Source organism: Ranitomeya imitator, chromosome 4 (assembly GCF_032444005.1).
Source record: "Ranitomeya imitator isolate aRanImi1 chromosome 4, aRanImi1.pri, whole genome shotgun sequence".
In the NCBI taxonomy this organism is placed as follows: Eukaryota; Metazoa; Chordata; class Amphibia; order Anura; family Dendrobatidae; genus Ranitomeya; species Ranitomeya imitator.
In genome coordinates this window covers 436,017,246-436,032,575 of record NC_091285.1, presented here as the reverse complement: position 1 = coordinate 436,032,575, position 15,330 = coordinate 436,017,246, and the positions used below count along the sequence as shown (strand labels likewise).

The window sequence follows — 15,330 nt, the reverse complement described above, 5'->3', positions numbered from 1 at the left end:
TTGAGAACCTTGAGAGGTGCAGTTTTTAGAACGGTGTCACACTTGCTTATTTTCTATCATATAGACCCCTCAAAGTGACTTCAAATGTGTGGTGGTCCCTAAAAAAAATGGTGTTGTAAAAATGAGAAATTGCTTGTCAACTTTTAACCCTTATAACTCCGTAACAAAAAAAAAAAAATTGTTTCCAAAATTGTGCTGATGTAAGGTAGACATGTGGGAAATGTTACTTATTAAGTATTTTGTGTGACATATCTCTGTGATTTAAAGGCATAAAAATTAAAAGTTGGAAAATTGCGAAATTTTCGCCAAATTTCGTTTTTTTTCACAAATAAACGCAGGTAATATCAAAGAAATTTTACCACTATCATGAAGTACATTCTGTCTCGAGAAAAGAATGTCAGAATCACCGGGATCCGTTGAAGCGTTCCAGAGTTATAACCTCATAAAGGGACAGTGGTCAGAATTGTAAAAATTGGCAAACCACCCTCGGGCTTAAGGGGTTAAAGTTTTGAAAATCATTTTGTATCCAAATCCGGCTTTAAACTTCTCCACAACAGTATCACAGACCTGCCTGTTGTGTTCCTTGGTCTTCATGATGCTCTCTGTGCTTCAAACAGAACCCTGAGGCTATCACAGCAGGTGCATTTATACGGAGACTTGATTACACACAGGTGGATTATATTTATCATCATTAGGCATTTAGGACAACATTGGATCATTCAGAGATCCACAATGAACTTCTGGAGTGAGTTTGCTGCACTGAAAATAAAGTTTTTTAATTTCCACAAAAATTTAAAATAACCAATAAATTTCGTTCAGAGTCACAATTGTTTTCCACTTGTTGATTCTTCACCAAAAATTTACATTCCAGGGAGCCGAATACTTTCGCAAGGCACTGTATATGTATTACATCACTATAGCAGATTTTGTATCTCCGCAAACAAAACACAGCAGCACTCTGTATGCACAAAGATGTGTGCAAACATTGATTATATGAAATGTGGACTTCATTAATTCTATATAGAATATACTTCTCAAATTCAGTTAATTAGCGCACACATCGGCCATTTCATGCGAGCCCACCAGCCATGTCAGTGCATTTTTAAAAAATTTAGCTCCCTACAATGTTAACTTTAATGAAAATACATTTTAAAATGTGTTCTTAAGGCTGAGAGTTCATAGCATGGATTTCCATGTAACCCTTTGTCTCCTTTCCCTTTTGGGATTGTTCTCCACCCAAGTGGGTGTAATAAGTGCAATATGTCAGCATTCCCTAAATCCAATATTGAAGAGAACGGACCAATTTATGTTTACATTCCATTCAAATCTAGTTTTATACAAGTATTAACCAGCGAACGTTTCCAAAAGCATTTGTCGTTTTATAGTCACATTGTAAGGGCTTCATCATAAACGGGATACTTCTCCCACAGACTGAATGTGCCCCACGCCATAGAAAATGAAATTAGGAACACATATTTTGATGACTGAGGAATATTTTTTTACCATTGCTATAACTTTTATATATGATTCTTCATTTGATCATTCATTCCTCACTGCTCTTTTGTTGTAGGCATTGGTGTCTCATTTGTTTTCTGCTTTATTTTTGCAGGCCGCAGCAAAACAAGCCGCTGCAGCAGCTACCCAGACAATCGCAGCTTCTCAGAATGCGTCAGTCTCAAACAAGAACATGGCTGCTCATCAGCAACTGGTCCAGAGCTGCAAGGTAACTGAGACACCACTACATTTTATTTTCCAGCAGCCGTGCCTCATTGTATGCATCGGTTTTAGAAAGTATAATGAAGGACTAGTCCATGTTACTCTAGTGCTGGCAAGTGCTATGACCTTCTGTGGACACATGACGTTAGGGCAGATTTGTCAGGGCTGTCTAACCCAAACCTGTCCTTGTTGTCCAAAAGCTATCAATCACTATGATTTTTCTACTCTTGCCCTCCTTTCGCTTACTTGTGATAGTACAAGATTTAAGAAAACATGGCATTTCTTCCCAGAATAGTGCCACACTTAACCACAGGTTCCAAGTGGTATTGCAGCACAACCTATACACTTACATTTATACAGGAGGTCATGTGTTCAAAACCTGCAAGAAGCAAAATAAACAAAAACCCTGTTTTAACTAAGTGAAAAGCAAAAGTGCATTTAAATAACACTGGGTTCTTACTAATACTGTTTTGATCAAAAATAGCATAAAAGCCGTCCCACCATCGACAATGTGACCCTGATTGAGACAGTCCTACGCTGTCTAATATTAAAAACCTTACCATATGTCAGAGTTGACCTCAGTGTGTGAATAAGGGCAGACAAAAGCTTTTAAATTTAATTTCCAGCTCAGGAGAGGGAGGCCACACCCTGTCTTGCACAGAATGCAAAAATACAAAGAAAAAACACAAAAATTCAGCTTTAAGTTGGAGGTCATGTGTTGGCGGTACAGTAATTTGTCGCACAACATTGTGATTGTAATGGGCGTCACATCTAATGATTTCCTATGGTGTTGTGTTGTGACCTACTGAGACAGTCACAAAAGTTTCAAAATCTGTTGGAATTTGTCGTTGTTTGTCACTCGCTTGCCATAAACTTCAATGCAAGTCGCATGCTATTGTGACTTTTATTGTGACACTACTTGTCTGAGAATTGCTTTTGCCCAGCACTAATCTTGGTGTAGTCTCAACCTTAGTTAGGCTAACCTGCAATACCAAGTGCAACCCATGGACAGGTGCTGCTGTCTCTAGAAGAAGGAAGCTAGGAGAGAAATACACATTTTGGAGTTTTTGTAGATGCAGGATGTAGATTAAAATGGAATACCGTATATACTCGAGTATAAGCCGAGATTTTCAGCCCATTTTTTTGGGCTGAAAGTCCCCCTCTCGGCTTATACACGAGTCATATACCGGGAGGTCAGCAGGGGAGGGGGAGCGGGGGCTGTGTAATTATACTCACGTACTCCCAGCGCGGTCCCTGCAGTCCCTGGCTTCCCCGGCGCTGCAGATTCTTCCTGTACTGAGTGGTCACATGGCACCGCTCATTACAGAAATGAATATGCGGCTCCACCTCCCATAGGGGTGGAGCCGCATATTCATTGCTGTAAATGAGCGGTAACTGTGACCGCTCAATACAGGAAGAAGATGCAGCGCCGGGGAAGCCAGGGACTGCACCAGGAGCAGGTAAGTATACGGGGAGGGGAGCGCTGCGCGATATTCACCTGCTCCTCGCTCCGGTGCGGCTCCGTCTGCAGCCTCCTTTAGCAGTGACGCTCAGGTCGGAGGGTGCGGTGACGTGGTCAGTGCGCGCCTTCTGCTGAGCGTCAGTGCTGGAGACGTAGCCGCACGAGGAGCAGGTAAATATTGAAAGCGCCGGCGTCCTGAGCGAAGAGAGGTGAGTGTGATTTTTTTTTTTTTTTTTATTGCAGCAGCAGCATTATATATGGCACAGCTTTCTATGGAGCATCCATGGGGCAATAATGAACGGTGCAGAGCATTATATATGGGGCACAGCTTTATATGGAGCATTTATGGGGCCATAATGAACGGTGCAGAGCATTATATATGGCACAGCTTTCTACGGAGCATCTATGGGGCCATAATGAACGGTGCAGAGCATTATATATGGCACAGCTTTATATGGAGCATCTATGGGGCCATAATGAACGGTGCAGAGCATTATATGTGGCACAGCTTTATATGGAGCATCTTATGGGGCAATAATGAACGGTATGGAGCATCTATTTTTATTTTTGAAATTCACCGGTAGCTGCTGCATTTCCTACCCTAGGCTTATACTCGAGTCAATAAGTTTTCCCAGTTTTTTGTGGCAAAATTAGGGGGGACGGCTTATACTCGGGTATATACGGTATTTGAATAATCATCTTTTTGGCCAGAATTGAGGATGCAATGCCAAATGCAATATTTAATTTTGCTTTCTTACCTCTAACTGTATTAGAACAGATGGAGAGAGAGAATTGGGGAGATTTATCAAAACTTATGCGACGCAAAATTGATATCATAGTCCCTTGTAGCCAGTTCATTTTTAAAAGAGCCTGTGAAAAATGAGCTGCAATATGATTGGTGTAGATGTGCAAGTCTCCCAGGTTTCCTTTACAGCAGTTTTGATAGAACATACCGTATATACTTGAGTATAAGCCGACCCCCTAATTTTGCAACAAAAAAACTGTGAAAACTTATTGACTCGAGTATAAGCCTAGGGTGGAAAATTCAGCAGCTATCGGTAAATGTAAAAAATAAAAATAGATACCAATAAAAGTAAAATTAATTGAGGCATCAGTAGGTTGTGTTTTTGAATATCCATATTGAACCAGGAGCCCCACATAATGCGCCATACAGTTCATGATGGGCCCCATAAGATGCTCCATATTAAAATATGCCCCATATAATGCTGCACAAATGCTGATTATGGCCCAATAAGATGCTCCATATGGATATTTGGCCCATATAATGCTGCACAAATGCTGATTATGGCCCCATAAGATGCTCCATATAAAAATGTGCCACATATAATGCTCCATACAGTTCATTATGGCCCCATAAGATGCTCCATATAACAGTGTGCCATATATAATGCTCCATATAGTTCATTATGGCCCCATAAGATGCTCCATATAACAATGTGCCATATATAATGCTCCATGCAGTTCATTATGGCCCCATAAGATGCTCCATATAACAAAGTGCCATATATAATGCTCCATGCAGTTCACTATGGCTCCATAGATGCTCCATATAACAAAGTGCCATATATAATGCTCCATGCAGTTCACTATGGCTCCATAGATGCTCCATATAACAATGTGCCATATATAATGCTCCATGCAGTTCACTATGGCCCCATAGATGCTCCATATAACAATGTGCCACATGTAATGCTCCATACAGTTCATTATGGCCCCATAAGATGCTCCATATAACAATGTGCCACATATAATGCTCCATACCGTTCTTTATGGCCCCATAAGATGCTCCATATAACAATGTGCCACATATAATGCTCCATAGAGTTCTTTATGGCCCCATAAGATGCCCCATATAAGAATGTGCCACATATAATGCTCCATACAGTTCTTTATGGCCCCATAAGATGCTCCATATAACAATGTGCCACATATAATGCTCCATACAGTTCTTTATGGCCCCATAAGATGCTCCATATAACAATGTGCCACATATAATGCTCCATACAGTTCTTTATGGCCCCATAAGATGCTCCATATAACAATGTGCCACATGTAATGCTCCACAGGGCTGTGGAGTCGGTAGGCCACAGTTGTGACTCCGACTCCTGGATTTTATCAGGTTCCGGCTCCGACTCCTTCATAAATGGCCAATTCGTAACAATAAATTTACTGTTGTCAAATATTAACATCGTGCTTATTCAGTTTCTCACCATCATATAAGTAATCAGACCACTTAGAGCAAAAACTATGTTTATTAGAATACAATTAGAATATAGCAAATAGCTTTTATAAACTTTTCTAAACTCTTGTAAGTAAATATGAAATAACCACTGTTATGCAGTTAATAAGAAGAAATCTATACATTTGTCCTCAGAAAAAGTATTGCCTCTGTCAGATCCTCCTTCATGGATGCCCTCAAATCTGATCTAATTATTTTGAGAGCAGAGAACAACCTCAGGTTTTTAATTCTACATTCACAGTCCAAATGACAATTGTTTTTCCTAAAAACAATTGTACAAAATTATTGCCAGGTCGTACAACTGATATAGTGGTCAGTAATACTGTTATTCCTCATGTACTCACAGTTAACTGATGCAAAATTTGTTGAAAGGATAATACTTCTTACAGTCTACGTCTTCTGAGTAGCAGCTGTGAGATGCTTGGAAGACGCACACCAAACATCTAGTCTAGAGGAGAAGCTTTACTACTAAGAATTTGCAACACATTTTCACTTTCAGTTTCATACATTGTAGGTAGGGGGGTTGGGGCAGCATGAGGTTAACCAAGTATAAGATTAGATAAGGGCAGTGGAGAACAGTGACACACAAGAAGTAAGAAATGTCTCTATCTCCAGCAGAACTGCTTATCACTGTTGTTCATAGTTTGATAGAACATATATATTTGAGTAACATTTATAAAATTCATATGAAAGTTCAATTATGAAATATTAATACATTTTTTTTAAAGCTGGAGTCGGTACATTTCTACCGACTCCGACTCCAACCAAAACTAACTGACTCCGACTCCACAGCCCTGCTCCATACAGTTCATTATGGCCCCATAAGATGCTCCATTTAACAATGTGCCACATATAATGCTCCATACAGTTATTTATGGCCCCATAGATGCTCCCTATAACAATGTGCCACATATAATGCTGCTGCAATAAAAAAATGACATGCTTACCTCTCGTCGCTGCCCGCTGCTGCTCAGCATCCCGTCTCTCCGCAGGGACAGTTCAGGCAGATGGCGGCGCGCACACTAATACGTCATCGCGCCCTCTGACCTGAACAGTCACTGCAGAGGACGCGGAAGATGGAGCGGCGATGGAATGGGGAAAGGTGAATATGAAATACTCACCTGCTCCCGGCGCGGTCCCTGGCAGCTTCTCCCGGACAGATGTCTCCGGCGCCGGCAGCTTCTTCCTGTATTGAGCGGTCACTGGAACCGCTCATTACAGGAATGAATATGCAGCTCCACCCCTATGGGAGTGGAGTCCATATTCATTACTTTAATGAGCAGTACCACGTGACCGCTGAACTGGGGTAGAAGCTGCTGGTGCAGGAGACCATGGGACATGCAGGACTGCGTCAGGAGCAGGTGCAGGTGAGCATGTGACCATCATCACTCCCCCTCACCCGCTGACCCGGACTCGAGTATAAGCAATTTTTTTTTTGGGGGGGGGGGCTGACAATCTCGGCTTATACTCGAGTATATATGGTACCCAATGTGTAATGTTTAATGCACAGCCTATGTGGAATACATAGTGTGAATAGTGCTATACCCTCCCTTGTATATTAACCTTTTTAAACAATGTTTCCCAGGCTGTGGCCGACCATATTCCCCAGTTGGTACAAGGTGTACGAGGCAGTCAAGCTCAGGCTGATGATTTGAGTGCACAACTAGCTCTGATTGTCTCCAGCCAGAACTTTCTACAGGTGAGATACCGTTCTTCCCTATGGCGGCATTAATCTAGTGGTATGTTTCCATAGGACGATTGCCTGCTGCATACTACAGTACCGAATGAGTGTTGATAAAATTTCTACAGAGAAAAATCTGAGATTAAATCAGCCTCATGTTTTGTTTGTTTTTTGTTTTGTTTTTTTACCCTTTGATGTGTGCAGGTGAAAAATATCATGTAGTAATGTACACCCGTCACACCCTCCTCGGGTAATTTGTTGCCTCTCTTCCGCTGCTTCGGTCATTGGTGATTGGCTGCAGTGATGGTGCCACCTCTGAAGTGCATTTCACAGCTGCAGCCAATCGCTGAGCTCAGAAGCTGCATCAGTCTACATCTGCAATGCTGCTGAGCTCACTGATTGTCTTAAGCAATGATGTTCCCAGCGGAGGTGACGTCATCACTGCAACCAATTAACAAAAATTGAAGCAGCGAAGGAGAGGCACTGATGGACCTAAGGAAGATGTCTGGGGTTGGGGGAGTGCACTACTGCAGGGGTCCCCAACTCCAGTCCTCAAGGCCCACCAACATGTCATGTTTTCAGGATTTCCTTAGTCTTGCCCAGGTAATAATTGCATCACCTGTGCAATGCAAAGGATATCCTGAAAACATGACCTGTTGGTGGGCCTTGAGGACTGGAGTTGGGGACCTCTGCACTACTGTGTTTATTTTGCACCTTTGCAGTCCTATGGGCCCCCCAAAATTGAAAAGGAACAGCATTTTAAGCGTTGTTTCCATATACGACAACTATGAGTTCTATGTTTGTATCGAATAATGCAGCATTTGTCTTTAAGGGAAAAGTTTTTTTTTAAATAAACTTTTTTTGAGGTTTTATTGAATTTTCCTAGATGATTTGTTCCCTTTAATGACCATCTCCTTTTGGGTTTTGTCAGGAAATCCACTTGATTTATAAAATGTGTTCAGATGGGAGCTACGTCATGTGATCAGGGATGGCTTTTTCTGTGCATTCATTGTCAGATTATGTCAGATTCCCCAGGGCACATAACCTTCCTCTGAATTCATTTCTGGTAGTAATAGTAATGGGTTATCTGACTCATTGCAATGCCTTTTCTTATGTGTCATGCTTCCTTCACTGCATTTTTGTAGATCTATTTAGACTTAGAATAGCTAAAATCTTCAGCAAGTAACAAATAATCTAGGGCTCACACAGCAGTATACAGTCATGGCCTAAAGTATTGACACCTCTGCAATTCTGTCAGATAATACTCATTTTCTTCCTGAAAATGATTGCAAACACAAATTATTTGGTATTATTATCTTCATTTAATTTGTCTTGAAACACAAAAAGAATTGTCCTAAAGCCAAATTGGATTTAATTCCACACCAAACATAAAAAAGGGTGTGGACAAAAGTATTGGCACTGTTCGAAAAATCATGTGATGCTTAATAATAATAATAATAATAATAATTTTTATTTATATAGCGCCAACATATTCCGCAGCGCTTTACAAATTATAGACGGGAATTGTACAGACAATAGACATTACAGCATAACAGAAATATAGTTCAATACAGATACCAGGAGGAGTGAGGGCCCTGCTCGCAAGCTTACAAACTATGAGGAAAAGAGGAGACACGAGAGGTGGATGGTAACAATTGCTTTAGTTATTCGGACCAGCCATAGTGTAAGGCTCAGGTGTTCATGTAAAGCTGCATGAACCAGTTATCTGCCTAAGTATGTAGCAGTACAGACACAGAGGGCTAATACTGTATAAAGTGTATGAGAACATGATGCGAGGAACCTTTTTTTTTTTTTTTTTTTTTTATAAATAGGCCACACAGGGATCGTTGGGTTAATGCATTGAGGCGGTAGGCCAGTCTGAACAAATGAGTTTTTAGGGTACGCTTAAAACTGTGGGGATTGGGGATTAATCGTATTAACCTAGGTAGTGAATTCCAAAGAATCGGCGCAGCACGTGTAAAGTCTTGGAGACGGGAGTGGGAGGTTCTGATTATTGAGGATGCTAACCTGAGGTCATTAGCGGAGCGGAGGGCACGGGTAGGGTGGTAGACTGATACCAGGGAGGAGATGTAGGGTGGTGCTGAGCCATGGAGTGCTTTGTGGATAAGGGTAGTAGTTTTGTACTGGATTCTGGAGTGGATGGGTAGCCAGTGTAATGACTGGCACAGGGTAGAGGCATCGGTGTAACGGTTGGTGAGGAATATGATCCTGGCTGCAGCATTCAGGACAGATTGGAGCGGGGAGAGTTTTGCAAGAGGGAGGCCGATTAGTAGAGAGTTACAATAGTCCAGACGAGAATGAATAAGTGAAACAGTAAGAGTTTTTGCAGAGTCGAAAGTAAGAAAAGGGTGAATTCTAGAAATGTTTTTGAGATGCAGGTAAGAAGAGCGAGCCAATGATCGGATGTAGGGGGTGAATGAAAGGTCAGAATCAAGGATGACCCCAAGGCAGCGGGCATGTTGCTTTGGAGTAATGGAGGAACCGCACACGGAGATGGCAATGTCAGGCAAAGGTAGGTTAGTAGAGGGAGAGAACACGAGGAGTTCAGTTTTTGACAGTAATTAACAGCAACTGTAACTTACCTGTGGCAACTAACAGGTGATGGTAATAACTAAATCACACTTGCAGCTAGTTGACATGGATTAAAGTTGACTCAACCGCTGTCCTGTGTCCTTGTGTGTACCACATTGAGCATGGAGAAAAGAAAGAAGACCAAAGAAGTGTCTGAGGACTTGAGAAACCAAATTGTGAGGAAGCATGAGCAATCTCAAGGCTACCAGTCCATCTCCAAAGACCTGAATGTTCGTGTCTACCGTGTTCAGTGTCATCAAGAAGTTTAAAGCCCATGGCACTGTGGCTAACCTCCCTAGATGTGGACGGAAAAGAAAAATTGACAAGAGATTTCAACGCAAGATTGTGCGGATGTTGGATAAAGAACCTCAACTAACATACAAACAAGTTCAAGCTGCCCTGCAGTTCGAGGGTACAACAGTGTCAACCCATACTATCCGTCGGCGTCTGAATGAAAGGGGACTGTATGGTAGGAGATCCAGGAAGACCCCACTTCTTACCCCGAGACATAAAAAAGCCAGGCTGGAGTTTGCCAAAACTTACCTAAAAAGCCTAAAACGTTTTGGAAGAATGTTCTCTGGTCAGATGAGACAAAAGTAGAGCTTTTTGGGCAAAGGCATCAACATAGTTTACAGGAGAAAAAAAGAGGCATTCAAAGAAAAGAACACGGTCCCTACAGTCAAACATGGCGGAGGTTCCCTGATGTTTTGGGGTTACTTTGCTGCCTCTGGCACTGGACTGCTTGACCGTGTGCATGGCATTATGAAGTCTGAAGACTACCAACAAATTTTGCAGCATAATGTAGGGCCCAGTGTGAGAAAGCTGGGTCTCCCTCAGAGGTCATGGGTCTTACAGCAGGACAATTACCCAAAAAGCACTAGAAAATGGTTTGAGAGAAAGCACTGTAGACTTCTAAGGTGGGCAGCAATGAGTCCAGACCTGAATCCCATAGAACACCTGTGGAGAGATCTAAAAATGGCAGTTTGGAGAAGGCACCCTTCAAATATCAGGGACCTGGAGCAGTTTGCCAAAGAAGAATGGTCTAAAATTCCAACAGAGCATTGTAAGAAACTCATTGATGGTTACCGGAAGCGGTTGGTCGCAATTATTTTGGCTAAAGGTTGTGCAACCAAGTATTAGGCTGGGGGTGCCAATACTTTTGTCTGGCCCATTTTTGGAGTTTTGTGTGAAATGATCAATGTTTTGCTTTTTGCTTCATTCTCTTTTGTGTTTTTTCATTTAAGACAAATTAAATGAAGAGAATAATACCAAAGAATTTGTGTTTGCAATCATTTTCAGGAAGAAAATGAGTATTATCTGACAGAATTGCAGGGGTGTCAATACTTTTGACCATAACTGTACTATTGTACTAAACTGTTCTATTGTATTGACTGTTTTGCTGAGTATGTGCCCAACAGCTCCCTATGAACAGTTACACACATCTCTGGTTGTTAAAAAGAATCTGTCAGCAAGTTTTTGGTATGTAATCTGAAGACAGCACTAGATAGGGGCTGAGACACAGATTTCAGTGATGTGTCACTTATTAGGCTGTGTGCTGTTTAGGTATAATGAACGATTTATCTCCTGGACTATAGCTTGTGTGAGCACTAGTCAGACTCCGCCCCCTCCTGTGATAAGCAGCTCACTGTTTATAGACAATATACATAAAGAGCCTGCTGTGGGCGGGGTTAGCTCTGCTGCATTCTACACCTAAAAACTCTTGATTATGTCACAACTGCTGCACCCAGTAAACTAAGTGATACATTGTTGGAATCCGAGTCTCTTTTCCTATATTATGTCCTATATTATGCTGCTCCCAGATGAGGTAGCAAAAACCTGATGGCAGGTTCCCTTTAATAGTCATCTGCCGTAAGTTCCTACAATTCTTTTGGTTTGTGACTAATAGTCCTCTTTAAATCACATTTATGGTATTTAAAACAAATATTATGTTGTAATTCTACATAGAAATTATTCTAGTAAATATGACCTCATATGCACTAATGGGTCAAAAAAAATTGAAAAGGGACAATCTGTATAAGTGTTATATGGCAGCTATGAGTTGTATTGTTTGTATGCAAGAATGCAGTGTACATATTAGTGAGGGCAAAGTTGGGAAAACTTTTTTTTTTATAATTTCCATTTTCCAACAGAAATGGTTTACTTTATAAAATGATTAATTTATTAATATGTAATACAGCCTGGAAGCAAGATGGTTGCATCTGCCAAAGCTGCTGTACCCACCGTGACAGATCAAGCAGCTGCCATGCAGCTAGGTCAGTGCGCCAAGAACCTGGCTACCAGCTTGGCGGAGCTGCGTACCGCTACACAGAAGGTGAGAAACTCAAGTGTATGCTCCGGTATTTGGGGAAGATGAATGATGAGTTAACTTCATTATCCTGTTATCTAGGCCCATGAAGCTTGTGGCCCTATGGAAATAGATTCTGCCTTGAATTCCGTCCAAACGCTTAAGAATGAACTGCAGGATGCAAAGATGGCAGCTACAGATGGGCAACTGAAGCCCCTTCCAGGGGAGACGGTAAAGAATACCCTTCTAAAAGCACTTTAAAATAGAAGTGTAAAATATACATTCTTAACACTTGGCCCGGACCAAATTCTTTTATTGTATGATAGAAGCAGGATACTATTTACTCTAGGTTACCGTTGTCTCTCTGGTATTAGTACATCAATATTGGTATAGAAACGTTTGCCAATATTCCTCTGAGTACAGTGTTGGAAGCTTGTTTGCAATATGCTAACATAATAGCTATAAGATGGAGAACGATAGTAAGTGATAGTCCTAAAAAATGCTATTTTCTCCACATTGATTTGCACTGGGCATTCATACTAATGGGTAATGATTCTGGCTAGGACTACACGGGATCTGTATGTAACACCCAACTCACTGTTCACATATTCCGTTCATAGCATTTCATTATCTCAGACTGTAGGTGTTACATTATACTACGTGGCTCTGAGCCTCAATGTTTGCAGGCTTAAGAAAAACTGTTTTGTGGCTAAATTTGTTGACTCGATAGGAAAGGGAAAGTAAGCCGCCATCGGAGGCTCAGCTCACCGCGGAGGACAGTAGGATCCAGCATGTTGAAACCTCATATGCCCAATATCTGTGGAGAATTGGGACACCCCCATAAACCGTACCACCAAAAGTCACCATTCTTCTTACATATATGGCCACCGTTAAGTGTCTCTTAATGTTATGGAAGACAAAGTGGCAGAATGAAAAATAGATTTCTACATTTGCTACTTGAGAGACAAGTTGGTAGATTCTTTCCGATACTGTACTTCATGTAGGGACTCTCATGTTCCTTTTACTCTGTGAATTTTCAGCTGGAGAAGTGTGCCCAGGACCTTGGCAGCACATCCAAGACTGTTGGCTCCTCCATGGCTCAGCTGCTGACATGTGCAGCACAGGGGAACGAACACTACACCGGTAGGAGTTTCTTCAGATATGATTTGTATCATATGTTTGTAATCCAGTATGCCATTAAATCATTTTTCATTCTCTATTGTGAATAGTTGTGCCATAGCAGGATGTCTTAATATCTGCTCTATTTCACAACCTGCTCATCATTAGCTACAATACAGAATTGAAAGTACACCTTTTTCTTGTAGGCAACGATTGTCCTTTCTTTCAACTAAAGTGGGGAAAAAACATTTTTATGGGAATCACAAAAAAAATGCAGTATGTTAAAAACTATTTGATAAAGTATGCATGAGGGACATGTACCAATAGTTTCCTCCACTTTACCTGGTGGTCCCCGTAAGTATTTGGTTGAAGGTGTTCCAACTTGTGGTGAGTGAAGGTGCTCGGGTAAGGTGTTATCTGAGCATGCTCATGTGCTAACCAAGTGACTTCAGCGTGCTAGAAAAATATGTTTGAGTCCCCACGTCTGCATGTCTCGTGGCTCCTCGACAGCAGCAACACATGCAGGGAATGTCTAACAAAAAGGCAATCCATGTATGTGATGTGGCTGTTGAACAGCCACGGGGACTCGGAACATATTTTTCTAGCACGCCGAAGTCACTTGGTTAGCACATGAGCATGCTCAGATAACACCTTATCCATGTATGTTCGCCCATCACTAGACCCTTTAATGTGTTTGGAACCTCCTGACTCTCCGCCTGCAAATAATATCAGGGGGGATAAGGATTTGGTATTTTGAAATCAAATGCTGACACTTTGGGAATTTAGCATCTGCTAAAACTTTTTTGATAGTGAATTTTTACCTCCCTCCATAGTTCATGTGTATGTAGGATTAAGTGGGGGGGAGGGAAAAAAAGTATGAGGCCAACTTAAAGGGGTTTTCCGGGCTCTAGACAAATTTCTGCAGTTATTTGTCATTGGTTCAGCTTACGGAATTGTCTGTGTGCAATGTGCACACTTATCAGGCTTTCCCTATATTTCTAGCTGGAGTGCGTCATGTGGACAACAAGTATGCGATTGCGATTTGCCTTGTTAGTCACGAGCCGGCTACATTTGTATGTGCATGTGACTGCAATGTGCAATTTGCTTACTTTCCTCCTGGAAATACAGGGGAAGTTTGATGGTGTGCATATTGCACATTATCGCCATTCAGCAATTTGTAGCCACATAATGTACCGTAACTGCACAAATGTGTTCAGAGCCCAGAAAAGCCCTCTGCTGTAGGAGGCTTCTGTGTCCTGATAAACACCACCCTGAGCCCTCCCAGATCATCTGGAGTGACCTCCTGTAAGGGCATTGCATCCTAAGCAATCATAGTAACTGACAAATTGGAAGACCTGCAAAAATAGATCATTCAAGGGGGTATCCACACCTTGTGCATTTATGGCATATGCACAGGTTAGGGCATAAATGTATAGTGGATGCAGGCAGGACTTAGACAAAGTGGGGACCTGGGCAGAAGTTTAAAGTGGCTCCCAAATGCTCATATATTGCACCATCACACACATTTCATGCGCTGATTTCAGGCAGTTAAAACGACTGTGAACACCAATATTGCAGTCCTCCTCCTGTGCTTGTTTCCCATGCTTCTTTATATAGGATAAGAAAAACTGTTCTGCGCCCATCAATCACGAATAGATCAATCTGTCTCCATACAGTATCATGTTATCAGCAGCACATCTGCAGCTTACACCAGCGATGTGCTGCTGAGAACAAGGATTTCTGTTCTGGCATAAACAATCCAATCACCAAGCTGCTGCTTATTTTGCGCGTTCGTTGGACGATTGCTGACATGTTTACACCTATAAACTGTCTATGCTGCCGGGATTTGTAAATGCAGATGCTACACATACAAGGTTTGTGTGAAATACTGTGTGTAAGTTACACATCCATATACACAATGCATGTTACACACGCACGGGTATATACATATAGCATGTAGAAGGAAATAAGACCAGCTCATCCTTTTCGAGTAACAATCGGCATGGAAGCCCACGATCGACGCCTGGTATATGCAGGAGTCAAAGGAAGGATACAGCTTCCTATCTGGGTATATGTAAAACATACTTCTTTGTTGCAAAAAGTAAAAAAAAAAATATTGGACAAAAAGATGAATAGTTGAACATCAACAATCTAAGGTGTGGGGCATGGACTTGGGCGTCTCATCACCAGACACG

The 15,330-nt window shown here is 41.6% G+C and overlaps 1 protein-coding gene across 2 annotated transcripts in view; it reads left to right on the top strand.

Moving 5' to 3' along the window:
* TLN2 (talin 2) overlaps positions 1 to 15,330 on the top strand; it is a 328,992-nt gene that overhangs the window by 194,728 nt on the left and 118,934 nt on the right. For both annotated transcript variants that reach the window (XM_069765599.1, XM_069765598.1), the window contains exons 23-27: positions 1,610 to 1,723; positions 7,024 to 7,137; positions 11,909 to 12,043; positions 12,119 to 12,247; positions 13,057 to 13,159. In XM_069765599.1, the coding sequence (XP_069621700.1) occupies positions 1,610 to 1,723; positions 7,024 to 7,137; positions 11,909 to 12,043; positions 12,119 to 12,247; positions 13,057 to 13,159 (595 nt within the window). The remainder of the gene's footprint in view (positions 1 to 1,609; positions 1,724 to 7,023; positions 7,138 to 11,908; positions 12,044 to 12,118; positions 12,248 to 13,056; positions 13,160 to 15,330) is intronic.